This window comes from Alosa sapidissima, chromosome 20 (assembly GCF_018492685.1).
Source record: "Alosa sapidissima isolate fAloSap1 chromosome 20, fAloSap1.pri, whole genome shotgun sequence".
Lineage (NCBI taxonomy): Eukaryota > Metazoa > Chordata > Actinopteri > Clupeiformes > Clupeidae > Alosa > Alosa sapidissima.
The window spans coordinates 20,447,378-20,469,787 of NC_055976.1; the positions used below are offsets into that span (position 1 = coordinate 20,447,378).

The window sequence follows — 22,410 nt, forward strand, 5'->3', positions numbered from 1 at the left end:
CTTCTATCAGGTAAATAGAAACATAGAAACGTGTAGTTCAGCAAGTGGTTTGACTCAGTAAGCAACCTACGGTCACCCGCGGGTCGGGCGGGCGCGGGTAAGCTTCATCAGAAAATATCGCGGGTGCGGGCGGGGCGGGTCAAAATTGACAAAGCACTTCTCCTCACAAAGTTCTTACTTAGTTATTAGTAATGTATGCTACAGAACATTAAGTGCAACAAACCTCCTCCTGTATAAAATAGGTTAAGATACGATTAGCCTACAAGACCTTAAGGTTACGGCCGAGAGGTACGACCACCAAGGCTGACGCCATGAGGCCCAGGAGTCTGAGGCAGACCCTGAATTTCACCCCCTTCACCCCCCTGCAGAAAAGCGTGAGGCATGCGCGAAACGCTTTGACTCGTTCCGCTGACAGGCGTGCTCTGAATGAGACGGAGTTTAAAGACAGCCCTATAAAGGTGGTGGTCTGACACGGGTGCAGCACGCTTTTCTCACAGTTTATTCTGAAGCCTAGTAACAACAGGTGCTCCGTTAGGAGAGCCGTATGTTGCTGCGCTTCCTGGTATGAGTGCGCGGCCACCAGCCAGTCGTTTATAAAAGTAGCCAGACGTAAACCCTTTTCCCGCTTCGGTGACCTTGACGAAGCCTCTGGGGCTGAGCGCAAGGCCAAATGGGAGGGCAAGCCACTCGTAGGCCACACCTCGAAAGGTGAACCTTAAGGAACTTTCTGTGGGGCGGATAGATCGGGACATGTAGGAACGCATTGGTCAGATCCACTGAGGTGAACCAATCGCCCGGGCGCACGAAGCGCATTAATGCGTCGTTGCTCGATAGGGACTACTCTGATCGCTTGTTTGTTTAACAAGGAAATTATTTCCCCCTGTAGAACATGGGCAGATTCCCCTGTAGCGTGGGATTGTACAATCCCATTGAACAGGGGTGGGGGTGTAGTGAACTGTAGACGGTAGCCTTTCGCTATAATCTTTATTATCCAGTCTGACTTCACATGCATCCGCCAGTACTGGATGCGCTTGGTCAGTGGCGAAATGACTCCATCTAGTGGCGCTAACTGGCGTGACCAAGCTGGCGTGGGCTGCAGCAGTGTTAAACTCAGGTTTTAAATTTGCCTCCAATATTTCCTAAAGGATACCATTAATTTAATATTTCTAGCCTTTGTAAATATTTACATCGAATGTCACTTTACTTTACAAGTTGTGAAGTATTCATAAACACTGAGTTTAATACTGGGAGGTAAACTAGCCTACATTCAGCTGACTCGTATTTGTGTGCATTTGTTGGAATGGTTGGACAATCTCAGTAGCAAAAGATGAGAAATCATCTGCAAAGGTTACATCATAAAACAAATACATTTTTATGAAACAAATATTATTTGCTTGACCATGTTCTGTCTTTTTGGAACTGGACTAGCCCATTGACTCAGATGTGACGTGATCAGGTAACAGGTTTGGAACAAAAACGGCAATGCTGCTTTGCGGTTGTTGGACTTTTGTTTTGACAAGTTGTCGTCGTTCTGTTCATTGAAAACGCATGCCTAAGGCCTAAGGTTTTGGCATTATGAGACACTCAAGTAAATTGCTCACTGATTTTCTAAAACTACTCGTTGACTGAGAACACCACCTAAACCAATCCATCACCTCTCTTTTTCCTTCCTTCTGTATTCCTCTAAAAGTTCTGGGTTGGTGTATATCTTTTCTCTGTGCTTCCTACAAACTTTAACTCCTTTGCTGCAGCTTTCTTTTGTGCACTTTTTGCCAACCAGGGGGGTGTTCAAGTACGTGGTTTTGACACAAACCTGGGTAAGTTAACTCAGAGTAAGTGGTAAGCCTCCTACAACAAGAGCCCTATGGCATTGCTTTGTTAGGAGAATGAAGCCATGCAGCTCTTCTATTAGGAGCTTTACCACTTACTCTGAGTTAACTCACCCAGGTTTGTCACTAATCCACATACTTGGAATACCCCCTGGCCAATGTGAATGCAATCATGGAAAGAAAAACACAGATAAGGAACATCATAGTAATCAATCTTTAAATTGTAAACATGCACTCTCCATGACTCCAATAATGTGACATTTTAAGTCTATGGCAGTAATCTACACGTGATGTAGGTCACTCATTACTATGATATGACCATAGCAACTTTCATGAGATTCAAAGGGGAAAAAAAGGGTAACAGGGTCTCTGATACATTGTATCTACTTCATTAAGTACAGTGTAACAACCCAAAAACTTTTATGATATTGATCTCATTAATATCCCTCCAAAACATTGAGGTTGTCTCTTATTAAAAAGTAATTAAAAATGTCATGAACGACGTTGAAAAATGCAAAATCCTTGAATATTTTCATTACCGAAATTAAAATTTTCGACACCGAAATTGGCTTTAACTATTGCGGTAATGATAAAGTGCATTGCGGTATTGAGACGACCTAACGCAAAAATGCTAATTTTAGATTTAGCTAGCATGACCTAGCTAAAAAAATACCTCCATGACATTATGTGTTTTATTACCTTATTACTAAACAAATTTGAATTAAGAAAAAAGTTTTTATCACAAAACTGTTACTAATTTCGGTAATGAGAATCATTAGTGTTGTGTTTAGACAGTTTTTAGACAAATCATGGAATTTCAACATAAAGACAAAAGGATACATGCTTACCTTCATGCCATCTTTGATCCTCTGTTATTACTGATGCATGATGGGAAATTCCATTTCATGTTTACATTCCTACAGCTTTTTATTGCAGTACTCAAAAGTATTGCGGTAATGAAAACTATGACTGATGACAAATCATTTTAAATATTATAACCGTTATAATATTAATATTATTGAAACACACATTTTGATGAAGCATTGAACTTAAAACAATATATGTAGAACTTTATTTTATTTTAAAGTAAAAGATAAGGATTTTCTTAATGATCAAACACTTGGGATTTGAGCCAGGACACATTGCGGTAATGATAATTTACTCATAAAACGCATAAAAAATACAAAATAACAATAAAATATGGAGAAATTACCTTGTGTGCAAGTTTAAGCACATGTACATATATTGTTAAATAGTGTAATCAGTGGGATTTATAGCATATTTGTCCATCAAATCCTTAGTACCATAAGATTTTGGGGTTTCGCGAGAATCACCCTTATCGCCACCGGTGGAGCTTTGGCTCCGCCTAGATAGATAGATACTTTATTGATCCCCAGGGGAAATTCAAGGTCTCAGTAGCATACAGACAACACACACACATTCACTAACAGCAGAAAAAGTAATTAAAAGTATATAATATAAAAACACAACTAAGCAATAAGGACAGTAGAAGATAAAGAATATACTAAATATACTAAAATACAAATTATACTAACTAACACTTAATCTAAATTCTAAAAACAGTATCCACATAGTGGTGATTAATCAATCAAGAGGCGCTTGCAATGACTGAGACAGGGACTGAGCCTGTGATTCTCTATGCATAGTAAGGTAAGGTGCCACGGTGTGTCACGGTGATAGTGCAATGGTGATAGTGGTCACGGTGATACTGCAAATGAGTAAGTCCAACAGTGCAACAGTGTTAGAATAAGTCTATCTATCTATATATATATATAACTATTTTAAGAAAAGGTAAAAAGTGTGGCCACAGTTCGGCTGTGGCATGGAGGGAGGGGTTATGCATATGTACTAATGTGCTAATATAGCACGCAAACAGTGAGGCAGAAAGACAGTGGTAAAAAGTGGCTAGTGGACAGACAGTATCCAAACATGGAGGGGGTGAAGAGCAGAGGCGATTCTAGAGTCTGTGGGGGGCCCTAAGCAAAAATTCCAAGGGGGCCCTACCGACCAGTGTTCATGTTAGGCTATAAATAATCTACCAACGGAAAATGTATTAAATAAAACCTTTTTTTTATTCCAAATGTTCCAAACAAGAAAAACCTTGTTATTTTGAAAATACAAATGTAAAGAATAAAATAAATAAATAAATAGAATAGAATAAAATACAGTAAATTACTTTAAAAACCCAATATAAAGTAGTTTTATTGGGGTCCTATACCCAAAATTAGTAATTAATTTATCTTGATGAACTCTGTTTTAAGTTCCCTTTCAATATTGTGAATAGTAAATGGGGGCACTAATAACAGTCTAGGCTAGGCTAGGCTACAATAATTGTGGCATTGATGGACAGTTTAACATGGAGCCTGACTTATTATAATTACTTCTTTGGATAAAGTCTATCTTTTATTCTTAAATAAGCTGCTTGGTTGACCCATCTCCTGACAATGTTACAATTGTTTATTGATTGCTTACAAGAAATATTAGCATGCAGAGTGAGAAGCAAACTACAGGAGTTGGGAGCTGGGAGAAAAATAACTGGGCCTAAAAACAGGAGTGGAAAGAAAATTTTGCGTTCATCTTACCCGGTTTCACAAATGCAAAACCTGTGTATCTGATATGCAACAACGCTGTTTGAAAAGAATATCATACCACACTACGAAACGCAGTGGCACCTTCAAGGTGGCCTATCTGCTCCAAACAGAAGCACAGAGGTGCAATATTGAAGCGCTAGCCGAGGGCTATGCACAGCTAGCAGGATCCAGTGCATTATTTGTTTAAGCACCAACTCGCAGTCTGATTGGTGAATAGGCTATTTGTAAATTGATATCGTAAAATAAACGATTTTAAAAAATAGGACTGCCAAAATAATTTGACTGGGCCAAACAATATCAGTGGCGGCAGCTTTGGCCGCCTGTCGCCGACCCATGTCGTAGATTAGTCCTATAGTTTAAACTTGAGGTGTTTCAGTGATGTTTTAATTCCATGTCGACTGAGCCGATATAACGGCCATTCAGCCGACCGGGAGTTCAGAACTGCGTTAGTGTTTAATATCTTCATGACTAGGCCTACAGGAGGAAGGCAGACCGAAGTATAGCCTACTGGGTGTCTGTCAGTTTGAGGACAAGAAACGGTGCATCAAAGGGTCAAAATATTGGCAGCCAAAGAGAATCGTTGATAACAGAACAAGTGACGGTGTAATATTAAAAATCTTTGCCGGCACACATTAAAAAAATTGACGCGTATGCTTGGTCCTTACTCGCATCACGATTAACACTGTATTAGGGCTGTCAGCCATAACACAAACATAACGTTAACCATCTACTTACTTAACTAGTTGTAGGCTAACTGTCGCTAGCCAGCTGAAGTTTATTGTATTATAGATGTAGCAAACCATGTTCAATCTTTCTGCAACATTAGCCTATAACTTCATTGAGTAAATGCCAAACTCCGATGTTGATCCGTCATCACTGCACCCTCGATTAACGTTTACCATAGTAGCCTAAATATATGCAGATTCTTTGAACTCACTCTTTTAAACACAGAACCGCTGTTTATAAGGCCATAGCATAGGGCCTACATGTACAGATGTAAGTTACTGTTTGTAGCCTACAACAGGAGAGGAGCACGCAAAATCTCGCTTGTCCCACCGGCAAACGCTGAGACCAGCTCGGGGGCCCCCTAGCGGCTCGGGGCTCCAAGCAGTTGCTTGGTTTGCCTGTTGACAAGGTGCGCCTCTGGTGAAGAGGCAGACAGACTATGCAGAGAAGTCTATCTCTCCTCTTCCCTTAAGTGAAGCATTGAACAGTTCAATGACCCTGTTGTACAAGGCAGTGAGCAAAGTCTCCAGATGATCAGGCTCTTCTGCTTAACAATAGTGTTGTGAAGTGGGTGACACTCATTGTTCAAGATGTTAATCAGTTTGTTCAGGGTCCTTTTGTCAGATATTGAAGTGATGCACTCCAGTTCAGCTCCCACTACAGAGCCAGCTGTCCTTACCAGCTTGTCAATTCGCCCCGCATCCTTCTTCTTTGTGCTTCCTCCCCAGCATACCACTGCATAGAAGAGGACGCTGGCAACAACAGACTGGTAGAACATCCTGAGGAGCTTGCTGCACACATTGAAGGACCGCAGCCTCCTCAGGAAGTACAGCCTGCTCTGCCCTTTCTTGTAGAGTGCATCAGTGTTGGCTGACCAGTCCAGTTTATTGTCCAGGTGGAGACCCAGAAACTTGTAGGTGCTTACCACCTCCACATTGACCCCATCAATGGGGACTGGTAGCAAAGTGGGCTTAGACCTGCGGAAATCCACCACCATCTCCTTTGTCTTTGAAGTGTTGAGTTGAAGATGATTGAGTTTGCACCATTGCACAAAGTCCTCCACCAGGCTCCTGTACTCCTCCTCCTGCCCGTTCCTGATACACCCCACAATTGCAGTATCGTCAGAAAACTTCTGCATGTGGCATGTGTACAGGTGAACAGGACTGGAGAGAGTCTGTGGTCGCTCGGTCAGGTAATCTGTAATCCAGGTTACCAGGTGAGCGTCCACACCCATCTGCAAGAGCTTGTCTCCCAGTCTGAGGGGTTGGTGTTAAAAGCACTTGAGAAATCAAAGAACATGATAACGTGAAGTCAACAGTACAGTATTTGTCTTTCAAATGTAGTGGAGTAAAAGTCACTAGTTTCCAAAAATCTTAATACTCAGTAAAGTACAGATACTCAAAATGTAAGTATAGTAGTTACTGTCCACCTCTGATAACAATGCATAGATTTTTGTTCAGATCAAATACAGTTATGGTTGTAATGAATTCATCCTTAATCAATGCCATTAGATAGAATAATACAAAGGGAAGAACAGGACTATGTAATATTACTATATACAATAAAAACATATATAAGCACATAATTCCATTTGTTAATGAATTTCTATATGGGGCATTTGGTCCCCCACCTTTGATCGAATTACATTGTAATTCATACAGTAAATGGATTTACAGAATGTTTAACCTTGTTGTGTCTCAGGTGTTGGTGCAGCTCTCCACCTCTGGCTGGGGCTCCCAGGAGAGTGCTGCTGTTTTGAGGCGAGAGGACAGGGAGGGGTTGCTGAGAGCTGCAGCTGCCCTGGTCCCACAGATGAGAGAGGGAGAGGCCATTCTGCTGACAGCCTGCTACCCCTCCATTCAACCTCTCCAAAGAACTATGGTTAAGAACTCACTATTCAAAGGTAAAGATAACATCCTCTTGTCTGAGTCTAAAATTAATATGTATCCTTCAGGACTTCAGAGAAAATGTGTTTATTGAGAAAATGTGTTTATTTTTATTTTTTTAAATTATCTCTATGTTATATAGAACCCACTGTGAAGAAGGAACAGCTCTTCCTTCATATCAGTGCCCAGGTGTGTCGAACACCAGATGACCAGCCTCAAGTGACTCAGGTATATATTGGTAACTGGGGAATCAGGAATCAGAATGTTCAAAAAAAAAAAGTTTAAAAAACTACACACACACACACATAAACAAGCTGTAAATAAACATGATATCGTGTTATTTACATATTTAGCTGACACTGTTATCCAAAGGGATTTATATAGACCAGCTGTAGGGACAATTTCCCTGGAGCAATTCGGGGTTAATGCTGTGTTCATAGATTCCCTCAGTAACATGTTTGCGTTTTTGTGTTGTCTTTACAGAGGACGCATGAATAAGTTATTCAAATTGCTTTTTGTGTTTGAGCAAGATTGTCATGTCAGGTGAATGTTTCTATTTGTAGTCTTAATTTAGTGATAAACAACTTTGCCAGATATGTAATGGGAGTAAAGTTCGCCTCTTGTGTGAAACAGAAGCCGCTGCGATTGGGCACAATATTTCCATGCAAGTCGGAGGTCGAGATTTGCGAATTTACGACATGAACACAGCATAAATGCCTTGCTCAGGGAGCACCCTAGAATCAAACCCATGACTTCTAGGCTGCTTGCTTCTTTAGCCAGTACAGTTGGAGTGGAACAGGAATGGTGGGATGTAACTTTGAATAAGGCCTCTCTTTTCTTTGTTCCTCTCCCATAATTTCTTCAAGATGCTGTGTTGGGTTGACCGAGCAGAGACCCACCCGAGAGCTGGTCCCAGCAGACTGCAGAGCCTGGAGGAAACTTTAAGAGACTGGGGCTTGTCTCAGCTTGATGACATAATTTCATCCCTTGAGAAATGGGCAAAGACAGCCCTGCAAGCTATTATGGACCACCAGTCAGAGTTAGAGGTCACAAAAAAGGGGGGACTTCATGCAAGGACAGATTTGATTGGTACATTTTAAGATAAAAATCCGATTCAGTTCATATATATGATTTTTAATCCACTTTTTAGTCAACTTTAGCATGGGTTCATATACAGTGGGCATTACTTTGAAATGGCCACTTCAGTCGCTCATTACGTGGCGTGAAGCTGTGTGAAACTTTAGTACCACTTTCAGCCACTGTGAGTCGCTCTGCCACTGCACATCGCTCTGTCAGTAGCCTGCCTGCTGCCCCTTCTGAAAAAGCAGGAGGCTACTGTACCTTTAAACATAATTGTTGCCGAGAGGAATCCCAGCCTACGATTCAATAACAAAATAAATCATGCATAATTAAACATTACCTCGATTAAAGCTACTTGGGTATGGCTTAAGGCTTGGCTGCACAGTGGTAATGAAAATCGAAATCTGCTTTTGATAGCCTACCGGTGCCGCTCCACAAAACAAAAAAATATCTTAATTTGCTTTCTACGTTATTGTCAGTGTTGGGGGTAACGCAACTACGCAAATCAAAACAGTGTCTTGTGCAAGAACTGTTCATGCAGACTACAACTGGCTCGGTGTAGCCTACACAACTTTGTTCAAAATTGATGCATTCAAGTTAACTTTGCAAAGTTAGTATTATAGCCTACTTATCACAACATTGTCAATCGCAAACGCTAATTTATTCTAATGTCTCTATACGGAACTACCTGCTTCATTTGTGGAATATGAAGAGAAAGCACCTTTTTGATAATTGAGCCAGTAGAGAAATAACTGTTCAGAATAAATCTGTAGCTTAGGGTAGGCTTCTGCAGAAAACAATGTTGTTGGCGATTTAATACTATCTAGCGACGTTTTTAACAGGCTAGGCAAGAGAGGCTTAGACAACTATGACCCACGTCTTGGTTTTGTAAATTAATTTGACCTACTTCTTGACTGCAATCTAGTCAATTGACTTCTTGACAGGTTATTTTTATTTTTCTGTACAAAAAACAAATACATCTGCTTTATGCCGCAGAATTACGCACTTGGCCAGCCAATAGAACGGGCACATTTTGGAGAGAATAGAGAATGTACGCACCCAAGAATCTGTAGGCTATTTGTGGCGGGTTACCAGCAAACAATGTTTAATGCATTAACTCAAGACGTCAAACAATAAAAACAGAAAGGATGCAGCAGGCAGCAAATGTAGAAGAGTCATTTCCAGTGGAAGAACAAAATGTTGAATGAAGCCCAAAGATATGAATCTAGACGCACCCTAGCGGCGGCAAATTAATTTACTCAGCCTGTACGTCTAGTATCAAACCATAGGGATTTCTATTGGCTAACACCGTGGATGTTATTCAATCACAGTGCTCTATTTTGTTAGAGAGTCTTAAGGCGGGCTTAACAGGATAACGACAGTCCTGCGACGGTGAACAACAAGGAAGGTGGCTATGGCGAACGAAGAGCGGTTGTTTGAATCGGCGTTGGCGTCAACTTTGGAGAAGTTGGACTTGTGCTTTTCTTTGAAAGTTGAGCAACACAATGCACATAAGTCATTCCTTTCGAAGAAGGATGTATTTGCCGTTTTGCTGACCGGATACAGATATGGTCGTAGCGCTGGCCTATTGCATGCCTAGGCAGTTTGAAAGACAATTCTCTGCCCGCCCCTTGGATTAAGCAAGGTGAATGGTTCGATGCCAGACTATACATTTCAATGATATAGGATGGCCCGCCAGGCTAGGTGAAGCGCGTAGCCGTAGTAGTATCTTGCGGTTGCATCCATTACAAACAAACATGCAATGTGAACGTCTGGGACCCTGTGACGTAACAACAAAAACACGTTGCTCGCGTGCGCAAAAAACGTGGCAGACATTTGTTTTTTTGTCAGCAGAAAGTGAAGAATTCTGAAAGGTTTTGGTACTAATATCTTTTCAAATTAAGTTTCGGGTGGAAAAGTTGTGTTTTATTTTCATAATCTTTGTTCAGTGAATACATACAACCGTCAGTTTGTTAGTTAACAAAAATTTCATGATTATGACACTCAGGCCTATTAATAACTCTAATCTGAATGTAAAGCAGTCCTGTGTAAAGCATTTTGACAGAGGTGTAGGGTGTAAATAGCACACATTACCAGACATAGGGAGACTCGAGTCACATGACTTGACTCGAGTCAGACTCGAGTCACTTTTTTTAAGACTTGAGACTTGCTTGATCAACATGTATAAAAGACTCGACTTGACTTTGACTTGCTATTCATGACTTGAGACTTGACTTAGAATTGAGACAAATGACTTGAAATGACTTGACTTTTTATTTATTTCATAGATATTAAGGAGTTAACTTTACGATTTTAGAAAATCTGCTTAGGTGCTGTTGCATGCACGAGCAACCTGTCATTGTACCAAGTGACGCGAAAGAGCAACAGCAAGTGGCAGATCAAATGAGACAGACTGAGGTAGGCTAACTTGCAAATATGGAAGGCTCTACGTTTATACCAAAACATAATAATGTTTGGCTTCACAGATGATGTAATCTGACAAGTCAAAGGAGAAATGAACAGCAGTCTGCAAGTTTGCAAAATAGCGACATAATCACCACCACGTTGATTTTCATCCGAAGTTAGTCGTGTTAGAAACCTAACGTCAAATTTGAGGCATGTTAAGGGTTGGCTTTGAATCTATTATGCTTTTTAGTTAACACCATATTAGGTTAAAAAGATTGAAATAGCAAAGTGAAACATTTTCTTGTCTAAGTTTAATCTATATATATAGCGAAAATGTTCCCAATGTAATCTAAAGTAAGCGTCTCTCTTTCTCCCTCCCTCAAACACGTCCCTGTTTCATACGTTACAGCCTAGTAGTAGGCTAACAACAGTAAGTAGGCCTAGCTAACTGCCAGCAATTAGCATAGAAAAGTAGCTTATTTCACATGTTAGGCTTATGTATAATATGATATAGTATTGACGGTCCTAAACCCTCCTAAAACCCAAGTTTGGCAGTGACGTCGGCGGCAGCGTTTGATGACTTCACTTGCTTGACGCAAGCTATGACTTGACTTGACTTGCTTGACTGTCACAAAAAATGACTTGGACTTGCTTGAGACTTGAAGGTTAAGACTTGAGACTTGCTTGTGACTTACTCCCACCTCTGCACATTACTATATACACCAGAGTAGGAATAGCATCCATTTCTAATTATACAGTGATGCAAACAGCATACCTTATTCAGAGTGTCTATTTGCACCCCTGGTACGAATAGCACAGTCCACACAGCTTAATTATATTGTGTGATCAATATGCTAGGGTAAATGCACAAAGGTGCAAATAGCATACACTGATATTTGTACCAGACAGGGTATTAATAGAACACATTGCTGTGTGCATCAGGGTACAAGTACCGTACATTGATATTTGTATCAGACAGGGTATTAATAGAACACATTGCTGTGTGCACCACGGTACGAATAGCATTCACTTCTAATTGTATAAGTATATATACTCCTTTGATCCCGTGAGGGAAAAAGCACCAGGGTAAGTATAGAATACACTGTTAATTGTACCAGGGGTGCAAATAGCCTCACCCAGTGCTTAAGACACCCTTGGCCTTTTCTCATATCTATAAGAATAAAATAGGCATACATATCACTCTGGGCCTATTTTGTTCCAACAGTAGACTTAATATGCAAAAACCTAATGCCAACAGTCTGACTGAATATGAATAGTATTATAACAAAATAATAATAATTTGTGCATCGTTTTAGCAGCAAGGGCCAACTTATTCTTTAAAGCAACACCAAAGAGCTTTTTGTACCTTAAAATAATGTTTCCAAAATCGTTTCAGTGGTTCATCAACTTGTAACTTCTGCATTCGCTTCACAGCCCTCTATCGGCTATAACCGCACTATGTGCCAGATCGGGTAGCGGATCTGTAGTCCGATGGAATGAGACATAAGAAACTACAAATTTGACTTGCGTTTGATGTCGCAATACATCGTACTTTCATAAATCATGCAACATATTCTACCTTGTCTGTGGACATTGTTATTTGCAAAGCCGGTGCTGGATAAACAAATAGCGTGCGTGCGACAGAGGGGAAGTTCTTTGGTGTTGCTTTAACAATAAAGGTTGTATCAGCAATTTCAGGCCCAAAAAAGGCCCAAACATAAATGATCACATTCATCTAATCTTTCCTAACGATCCGCTAGCTGTCTGCCCCATAAGGAGGCTGTCAAAAAACTGCGTCTCTGTAGGCAGCCGAGGCTCCGAGATCTGTACACAAAAACAATTGCTACCATCAAGGGTTGGCAACCCACTCAAAGGCAAAAGAAAGTGTTTCAACCAATAACCGACGAGATGCGCGTTTAGGAGAGTTTTAATTGCACAGGAGGGAGGGGGAGGGAGTAGCGAGCTAGCTCTCTGTTTTGTTTGAACATCAATAGAAGTGACGTATTCCCGCTATCGCTGATACAACCTTTAAAGTGATGGTTCGGAGTAATTTCACCCTAGGGTCCTTTGCACCAAGACCTCGAGGCAAACACCCTCCCAGAAGCCCTTTTCCCTTGGTCGAACATTGGTCGAGTAGCGCTGTCAGGCGAATACAGAAATGAATGGCTTGTGCAGGCACTTATGGAACCAATAGAGTATCTCGTAAATTACTAGAGATGCACCGATAGATCGGCTGGTGACCGGAATCGGCCGATTTTCACGTGATCGGCCATGACCGGCGACCGGCCAGTCAGTCTGAGACATGCCGATTTTATGCCGGTCAAATACACTCGTGCGCCGCAATTGTAACAACACCCAGCTGAGTTTGCAAAGTTTGAAGAAGCTAGCAACCACTCAGGGCTGGATGTAGGGCTACAAAGAAAGCGCTAATAGGCTATTGAGTTTTTCTATGCAGCAAACGCTGTGCTTTACCATTGGCCTACTGCGTGGAATTTACTAAGCTGTCACTTCATTAGGCTACGTAAACATCGCTCATCACCGCCCGTCACTGCCGCTAATTGCGTGCCCACAGCTGAACCACAAGCCTGCTGAACGGAGATAAACAACTGCGACATTAAAAATAATCAAAGATGTCAACAAGCAGCGACATACAGTAGCCCTAGTAGTTCTACTCCACTGAAAAAAAAAATACTCTAACTATTTACTGCACGTAGACTAGGGCTATGTCTTAAAATACCCTAGTCTAGCAGATTGAGAAGTGGATGTCGTGAAAGTGAACAAACGCCTATTAGAAAGGCAAACAAACGTTAAAGTTGCTTTTGACATAGTAGCCTACAATGAAGAAAACTGATGCTCTGAATACTGAATCAGTCGTCTCTGAAAGTTTCTATAGCCTAATTGATGCATTTAATCGAAATTTGGATTTAAATCTTTCACCGCAAAACAGACGTGCACTGTTTTCATATGGTGGAGCACCTAATCGCTATTAGCACTTCTCCCCTGTGTTTGCGTGATAGCCTAGGCTGCTACCACCTTTCCCTCGCCCTCCCATAAATTCATCAATGCATATGAAAATATGTTACATGGTAGTATGTTCAAATGTATCATGAAAATTGTTCTTAAATCTTTAGTTGGATATTGGATGTGAGAAGCATAAAATGGGTGTTCCATAACTTAACTTAATCCATAATTTGATACTGCATCTGAAGTTAGACTTGAAAAAGAATCTGTCTGCTCACCGGTTCCATTTTTTTTTAACAGCCATTTCATCATTGATAAGTTGATTACACGTCTATATTAACATGTTCTATCAAAGAAAAGATAGAAAATAACTATTTGTGTGTGTGCTGTAAAATGGTTAGAAGAAATGAAATCGGAATCGGCTAAAATCGGTATCGGCAGGTCAAACTCTATGAAAAATCGGAAATCGGTATCGGCCCAGAAAATTTCAATCGGTGCATCTCTATAAATTACCCTACTAATAATGCCCTGAATGGTACGACACTTCTACAGTAGTACAAATATGTTCTGTACTCATAAAACGAGGCATTGGAAAGTTTGTAAGTACACCAGGAGTTTATTTAAATAACACTTGCCCGATGGCTTCTACTCTCTGCTGCTATTTACCGCTGCGGCGACGTTACTTCCATGATTTGGGAAAAGCCTGTAAAAGTCCTGGCAGGAAGCGATTACATAAAGGTTTTTTGGTGTATCCAGTTTTTTATTTTTTTTAAAAAAGGGTTTACAACTTAGGGTTAAAATTATTGTTGCAAACTGGTACTACGAACAAAACATCCTTATGCATCGGAGGAATAAAAATCATCTTCATGGCTTAATTTTTTTTTTTTAAATTAGGAAAAATCCAACCTTTCAGGACACCAATTTTCTTTGTGAATGAATGTTTTTTAAATAAATAAATGTTCTTCCTTAAAATACAGGAGACATATACACTATGTTAAATTCCCATAGAGACAGGCAGATTTTTTATTTGTAAAGGCCAGTTATTTCATGGATCCAGGATACTATGCATCCTGATAAAGTTCCCTTGGCCTTTGGAATTAAAATAGCTCCACATCATAACATACCCTTCACCATACCTAGAGATTGGCATAGTTTTATTTCAGGTAGCCTAATAGCTGGTTTGATTTGCATTGAGAGATGATCACACATGAACACACACATTTACATACACAACTATTCTAAGAGTAGGGGATGGAGTAAGAGATGGAGATAAATTGAGAATGTGCAGGACTGAGCGGCGGTCATATTTTGTTATTTTTAGTTATATTTCATATAGTCATGTTCTTATTTATTTTTAGGAGTTGATTTTTCCCTGGGGAAGATGGATGGTGAGCTGCTGCCTTTCCTCCTGGGGATAAAAAATGTTTCAAGGGGAATGTTCAGCACTCCAAATGGCCTTCTTCATCCTCAGCTGTCATCCTCAGCCATCGAGCCCCTGCTACAGACCATATGTCATCACTCACACTGCTCCATCCTGGCTGGAAAGACTCTGCTGTTTATCGGAGCAGGGGAGTCAAAAAAACTTGGAGTCTTCGTCACAGCCAAGCAATATGGCATTAAGGTAGATGAAATGAATATGATACTGTTTTTTAAAGAGACTGTGACCTTTACAATATCAAACCTAATTGTAAGTTAATGTATAATATGTTCGAAACAATGAATTTAAACTTAACTGACGCTTTCTCTTACCAGAGTATTCTTGTCTGCAACAATGAGCGACACCCTGCATACGACTATGTCTCCGAATATTTGGTCTACGACTACATGGATCACACACAAGATGAAGTCCACACTGAGAACATTGTGTCCCTCCTGGAAAAAAAGGGTTTGCAACCAGATGGCTGTCTAACATTCATCTGCAAAAACACAATTCTCTGTGCTTTGGTGAGGGCCAAACTGGGCCTGCCTGGAGATACAGTGGAGGCCATCTCCATTGCCAAGAGGAAGAGCCACACCCAGAATCACCTGGCTGCCGTAGATCAGGGCTGGTGTCACCTCCCTGCCCCTAGGCAGTATACCGTCCGTTCTGAAAACTTTGAGGACCTGACCGATCTCACCAGAACTGCCGAATCTTTTGGATTTCCTGCTGTGGTGAAGCAAGAGTATGGAGCTGGTTCTGTTTCTGTGAAACTGGTGGAAAATGCTCAACAGTGTGAGGAGTATGTCCAAGAAATGACGGCTCTAAAAACCTTGGATCCTAATGATGGCTTTGATTCCAGACCTATGATTATGGAGTTTCTAGAAGGTGTTAAGTATGTGGTGGACTTGGCAATCTTTGAAGGAAGGCTGCTCTTGGCCTTCGTGTCCTGGTGTGGTCCTTCTGTCTTGCCGTACTTCATCAGCTCCTCCCATCTTATGCCCTCTGGTGTCAGCCAGGAGAAGGAGGCCCAGATGGTGGCTGCTGCCTATCAGAGCTGCCTCCACTGTGGTCTGGAGAATGGAGTCTACAATGTTGACCTCAAACTCACTGACCATGGGCCCAAACTCATAGAAATCAATCCACGCACTGGGGGGAACTTTCTTCCCACTTGGATAAAGGAAGTATATGGTGTTGATATCTTCACAGTTGCTTTCCTGATCGCCTGCAACATACAGCCTCAGGTTTGGACACCTCAACCAAGAGGATACTCTGTTGGCATATCTTGTCCGATAAAACAGCACTTTCGTGCCAAGGAGAAGACACCGGAATTTGATGTCATTCTGAATAGTTTGATTATCAAAGGTCTTGTGAAATCTAGCATGATAACCGATGTTAAGGATTACACTGCACCTGTCGCCACCCTTAACCTGTCAAGTTTCAGTAAGAAAAGAGAAGACGCCATCAACAACATCCTACTGGCTTCCCAAATGCTATGCATAGACTCTGAAGATTATCCTGTAAGGTACTTCTTGGAACCTTTCATGTAGTTTTTCATAGTTTCATAGGGCATTTGTAGCCTGGAGGACCAGACCCAATCTGAAAGATTAAGGGTCTGGCTATGAGTAATGAAAATGGCTCAACTCGAGGGGCAGGGCCCAGCATGAATTTGAAAATATCACTGCGCGCAATTGGATAACACTATGAGCAATGTTTCCAGACATCTATGTCACAGCGCTATCGTCCTCTGTTTAGCTCACCTCTGGCCCGCCTATATCATCTGCCGATGTGATTGGTGCAGCTTGGTTTCATGGGCATAAGTAATGAACATCAATACTCATCGCCAGAGTTACTTGCTGAGCAAATTCAAATTTAGCTCTCGGGAGAACTTTTTTTTTTCCAGGGTAGGACATTTCAGGTTAACTAGGACCAGCTGCAGAACGAGCTGCAGCTCACTGATGAAGAATGCCAAGCACCATGTAATTCAAATGACACATGCTACTTTTCAAAATTCTATATATGAAATTTATATATAGAATTTATATATAGAATTCTTTGTGTTTTTAGACTTCTTGAAGATGAAATATACTGGCATTAATGGAAATTGTGTATAGCCCAAGTCAAACACTGGGTTTCCACTGCCAAACTAGATGTTAAATATGTATTTGAAGCTAAAGGGGGTCAAGTGGGTGTAGGTATTGAATGTTTTTACATGTAAAGGTGAATAATATTTAGGTAGATGATGGTTGATTATCTCAGAATGTCTGAAATATTAGGTATCCATTATGTTTTAATGTTTAATGTCTGGAACATGAATATATTTGGGCCTGTTATAAAATAATAAAAATGACTCTTTTAATCACACACGCTCAGACCATAATAAGTTCTATCTTGTACACAAACAGTTTGCCTTAACTGACAATTGAATACACTTGCGTTGCGCTTTGAAAGTTGAACCAAGTTCAACGCTCAGCTTGTTAAATGCTAGCGTTACGCCAGCGTTGCTACTTTTTCGTTGCCGAACTATAGAGAACAATAGGAAACTTGCCGCTGGCTAATGTGATTAAGGGACCATTCGGTATTTATGGAATGGACCACCGGAGGAAAATAGGGGAGGGTCATGTCTTTTTATTCTTTGTTGAGGGGAGGGTCACCCAACTTTTTTTAGTCTAGGAGGGGGGGGGGGGGTCACCCAACTTTTGTAATCATGAAAACAGCAACATTTCAAAGTGGCCTGTTTGGTGCATATTTTTCCATGTAGCTCCCAGTCTCAGTTTTCACACTTCGGGCACCCCTCTCTGCACACCACGTTTACCCCTCATTTCCTTCTTTCTTGCAGAGTAGCAAGATAAAGGAAGGCCTCGCGCTGCGGCTTTCGTAGAAACTCAATGGAGACTGAGCGACATCTAGGCACTAGCAAAGGTTCTAGAGGGAATGTGATTTCTGGCGCCATATTACGCTCTCTTTCGTTCCATACTGTAGGTGTCAACATTGAACATTGAAAATAAGGGAGATGACCTGGGTTTCTCACCCAAAATACAGGAAAATGTCAACATTCGTCCCCATTAACGTTGGAAGGGTTGCAGTTGTAGCAACAAAGTAGCCTACTTTATTCACGCCTAACAGCCTATATTACAGTAATTTGGTCAACTTTACACAACCCTAAAAAGGCTACATTTACCTTTGGTTTACTTTTAGTATACCGTGTAACGTTAAACAGCGTGCATGCTTAACATTAGTAAAGCATGCTTGTGCTTCATTCATCCACATCCAGCCCCTAACGTTTTGATAAGCATATCTACCAATTGACCTTGTTCCTGTCTCCATCCTTTCTGTTTTTGTTGTTTGCAAAAATATATAGTATTTATTGGTAAACAGCAACAAGTGCAATTTGTTAATCGCTCTCCTGCACAAACAAAAATGTGTTACGTTGCCTAGTGCGTAATTCTGCTTCATAAAGTTGAACAAATACATTTGGTTATTTCACAGAAAAATATAAATAGCCAGTTTATGGTCTACAGTGCAGAGTTGGTAAGTTATGGTAGGCCAACTTGGAGTGAACATACAAACAGGGGAAATTCTTTCTCTAGTAGCTGAGTAGCCTGATGGTAGGCAGGTGCGCACGCAGACATACGGCCGAACACTATGCAAGCGCCTATGAATCGTGCTCTCACGACAATCACACCGTTTAACTTAAAGGAATTATCCGGAGTAAAGTCCATAGGAGTTGATTGCTGAGTGTGGAGTAACACGCTCTGGAAATTCACAATTTCGTCGTCGTTTTAAAAAAAAACAAAAAAAACATAGAGGTATAAAAATAGCGTTTTGTAGTGGCGAAATGACATGCCCGCGTCACTTCCAGGCTAACGAGTTTTGACTAAAAACGGTAACATCGAACTTTCTCAAAACACATCCGAATGACATGATTTGGATGTCAATTCAACGTATGTACTCCCAATCATCCGTAAATTGATCTAAAGTGCATTTTACTCCGGATAATTCCTTTAAATTCTCCAATAAGGGGATATACACAAATTTGTCTGTGACAGGAACCTGATCATAGGTTCCAGAGGTTCGATTTCTTCTTGAGTCATACCGCACATCCAAAGCAATCTCAACGGGTTCCACCAATCCCCATTTCTCACCATAATATCTTTTCCATTTTGTCTCTGTGTTCACATTGGTGAATGGATTATCCAGGTTCTCGAAATAATCGTCTAATTTGCCTTTCACATTCTCAGGAAGTAAATTTAGAATATCGTCTTACAGTAGATATTTGTATGAATCTCATCTACAAGTTCCTCTAAATTGTCAACAATAGACTTAACTACCGTATTTGCTACACCACAGCTCAGAAGTTTTCCAATAAGGGATGCACACATCTCTCGGGTACTTTGCCTAGTCCTTTCACTGCTTGTTGAACTTTCAGGCTGCTCTACAGCATCACAGGAAGGCTCAATTTGTTGATCAGGACAACAAGACGAAGAGGTTTTGTCACAATGATCTACATTGCTAGCTCTGTGTATTTTGTGGAGATGCTTTCTAAAGCCTGAAAAAGTTCTGAACCTTTGACTACACCCATTTTGATCACATATCAACTGACATTTCTTACCAGGGTAAAAGGCATGGGAAAGTTTTAGATGCCGAACCAGATCTCTAACAGAGTTAAACGTAAATTTGCACACAAAACATGAAAGTATCTTATTCAATTCCATTCAGTTGTTTCAATTAAGAATCTTAGTCCTACATCAATATTGTAAATGGTGGTCTGGACAAATGTATACACGTTGTGCAGAGCCTGGTCATAGGAGATGCCCAACACATACTGTAGTGTGTTTTGAAAAGTTCGTCGAAGGCAGAAAGTGGCAACTTAGCCTTGCAGGGAATCAGCTGACCATCCACCACAATGTAGAAGTCATGGATGTTGTTTCTTGTCGTCCCAACTGCAAGAATGTATTGTTTACATGTTTTTCTGCATGGGTAGCTATCATATTGTTGTTTGGTGATTTACTCCTTTACTACACCCACTTCTGAGCAAACAAGGCATATAGCTGTCATATACTGTTCTTTCTTACAGTAAATAACGCATACCTGTCAACACTCCGTTTTTCCCGGGTTTCTCCCGTATTTCAAGGTCATCTCCCAGCACCCTCCCGTTTTGTTATTTCTCCCGGAAAACTCCCGTAATTTGCATGGCCATCAAACTTCATTTTAAAATCATTGATCCGTTCAGGTTACCAGATTGTGTATGAAATACACCCTACACATACACGATCACTTAGTTTCAATTTCAACCGTTTTGTCATAGGCTAAAACCTGGCAACCCAAAACCCAAATAAGGAAGCGGGTGCCGACTGTGCAGCCTGAGTCTCGTCGTAAGCAAGCGGGCTAGTTGAATGGCCTATTCCAGAACTAGCTGTTGTGAAATTGTTGGGAATTTAATTGATTAACACATCACTTAAACTGTTATTGAGTGTTGTTGATACACTGAACTTGTGCCCTCGGAACCAAATCTGACAGCAAGCAGCTTTGGAGTTTTGGAAGTAGGCTGCAGGCAGGCAGCTGGTGGATACATAACTGGCATGCGTAAGGTAATGGTAAGGTAAAAGCAACGACCGAAATGCAGTGTTGAAACACGTGTATGAAACGTATTAAATATGCAAACACAGATCCGGTATAAACACTGACACCCCCCCCCCCCCGAAAAAAAAATTCCCGTTTTTGGAAAGCTAAATGTTGACAGGTATGAAATAACAGTTCTTTCTTACATTAAATAACAACATTTCATATTAATTCATAAGGTTTACTCTATTGTTCTCTCTAGCCCAGATAGCAAAATCAGATTGTCAGATAGCGTACCACTGGTGAAATGCCGCCGGTAGGGTGCCACTTGTGGTCCGCCGTTGGACCACCATCTCTTTAAATTTAACTTGTCATGAATATTAAGAAAAGTTAATAAAAATGATATATGGAGTATAACTGAACAAATGAAAACGATTTTAGACCAATAGTGGCAACATATTGGGCAATTTGTATGCAACCCGCCAGAGCAGAGGCGATTCTAGAGTCTGTGGGGGCCCCCAAGCAAAAATTTCAAGGGGGCCCTACCGACCAGTGTTCACCACCATTATGTTAGGCTATAAATAATCTATGCCCATGCTTCTGTCACACATCTGTTCATTTGCGACACAAATGAATGATAGACTGTTAATGAACCACTGGCCGAAAAAAACGTAACATTTTCCAGATTAGGCAATATTTCTTAATTGTGTGTGATCAAATGAAGATGCATAGCCTACAATTGGGGGGTAATGTGAGCGCTCATTCAATGTATGTGTGTCTGCGCAAGTGAAATTGAACCTAATCATAAAGACACTTTTCTCAGCAACTTTTCTGTTCAATCAGCAGAATTGGCATTACGATCCACCCGACGTTTCCCTTGTCTACCCCGTTAAACTTCAGGCTCTCGTGTTTTGCTGAATTATATTTTACTTAGCAGATCACCCAGATATCCAGAATTTCAGTCTCTAGATGTAGAAAAGGCTATGGACTTTTAGTTTGATAAGTAATTTTCCCTGGTTAATGCATTTCCTGAGTTTAGCTTAATGACTCTTATTTTGACATCGCTAGTTTCAGGATATGACATCATGCATTCCTCCATCTTTGTGTAGTTCAGATGCCATGATTCAGTTATACCTGACTTCAGAAAGTTTTTAGCCTGGCTAGCGCCACCACTTCTCAATGAGACGTGGTCTGGGAACCAAACGTTCATTTTCTCGTATTTGAAAAAAATGCCCCGATCCGTTTATTGGGTGCCACGGATGTCTATCAAATGCGTCTGTGCATAGCTCATCATCGTCTTGCTTTCCCCCCCTGTTCTGTGATTGGTTCCCTATCTCAGGCGAAAATTTGCTCCATGGTCTCCAGGCTGCCTTAGCAGCGTGAATCAAATCGCGCGCAAGGCAGCATGGGAACACCCAGGCTAGAAAGTTTTCTCTTTTCATCTGAATTAATCCTTGAGTTTGTGTGCATAAATGACCAACCGAATATTGCAGTTTAGATAAAGTTAAGTTAGTATTGATGCATATTTGGTATATTTGTGAGTAATCCTGTAGTTATTTGGTAGATTGTGTCGAACCTGCCTAGATCACATGCTGCCAATGTAAATCCAGTTCATCTACCTCAGTTATGTGTATTAATGATTGGAATAGTGCTTAGTGTGATGTGAAGAGATTAGTAACGCCACAGACAGCATCTGATTTATTGTATTTATTTCTGTTGTGTTTAGGATCACGCAAACACATAAACGCAGATCCAAACCTATGTATGGTAAATACTGCAGTTCAATAGAAGAAGTCAACTTTACTCAAACCGCCTTGCGTCATCCTTTCCAACCAAACCCCCCATTCAACATCTTCAGGACTCTGGCCGGCACTCCTTGATTGTGTTAGATGAAAACTGAACGGCGCAACCTAATAGTCTAATATACAGTC

At 40.9% G+C, this 22,410-nt stretch overlaps 1 protein-coding gene across 1 annotated transcript in view; it reads left to right on the plus strand.

Moving 5' to 3' along the window:
- LOC121694796 (carnosine synthase 1-like) overlaps nucleotides 1-17,281 on the plus strand; it is a 30,815-nt gene extending 13,534 nt beyond the window's left edge. The window contains exons 4-8 of the mRNA XM_042075144.1: nucleotides 6,869-7,070; nucleotides 7,196-7,281; nucleotides 7,920-8,142; nucleotides 14,859-15,121; nucleotides 15,253-17,281. Coding sequence (XP_041931078.1) covers nucleotides 6,869-7,070; nucleotides 7,196-7,281; nucleotides 7,920-8,142; nucleotides 14,859-15,121; nucleotides 15,253-16,467 — 1,989 coding nt within the window. The 3' untranslated portion in view covers nucleotides 16,468-17,281. The remainder of the gene's footprint in view (nucleotides 1-6,868; nucleotides 7,071-7,195; nucleotides 7,282-7,919; nucleotides 8,143-14,858; nucleotides 15,122-15,252) is intronic.
- The last annotated feature ends 5,129 nt before the right edge of the window (nucleotides 17,282-22,410 follow it).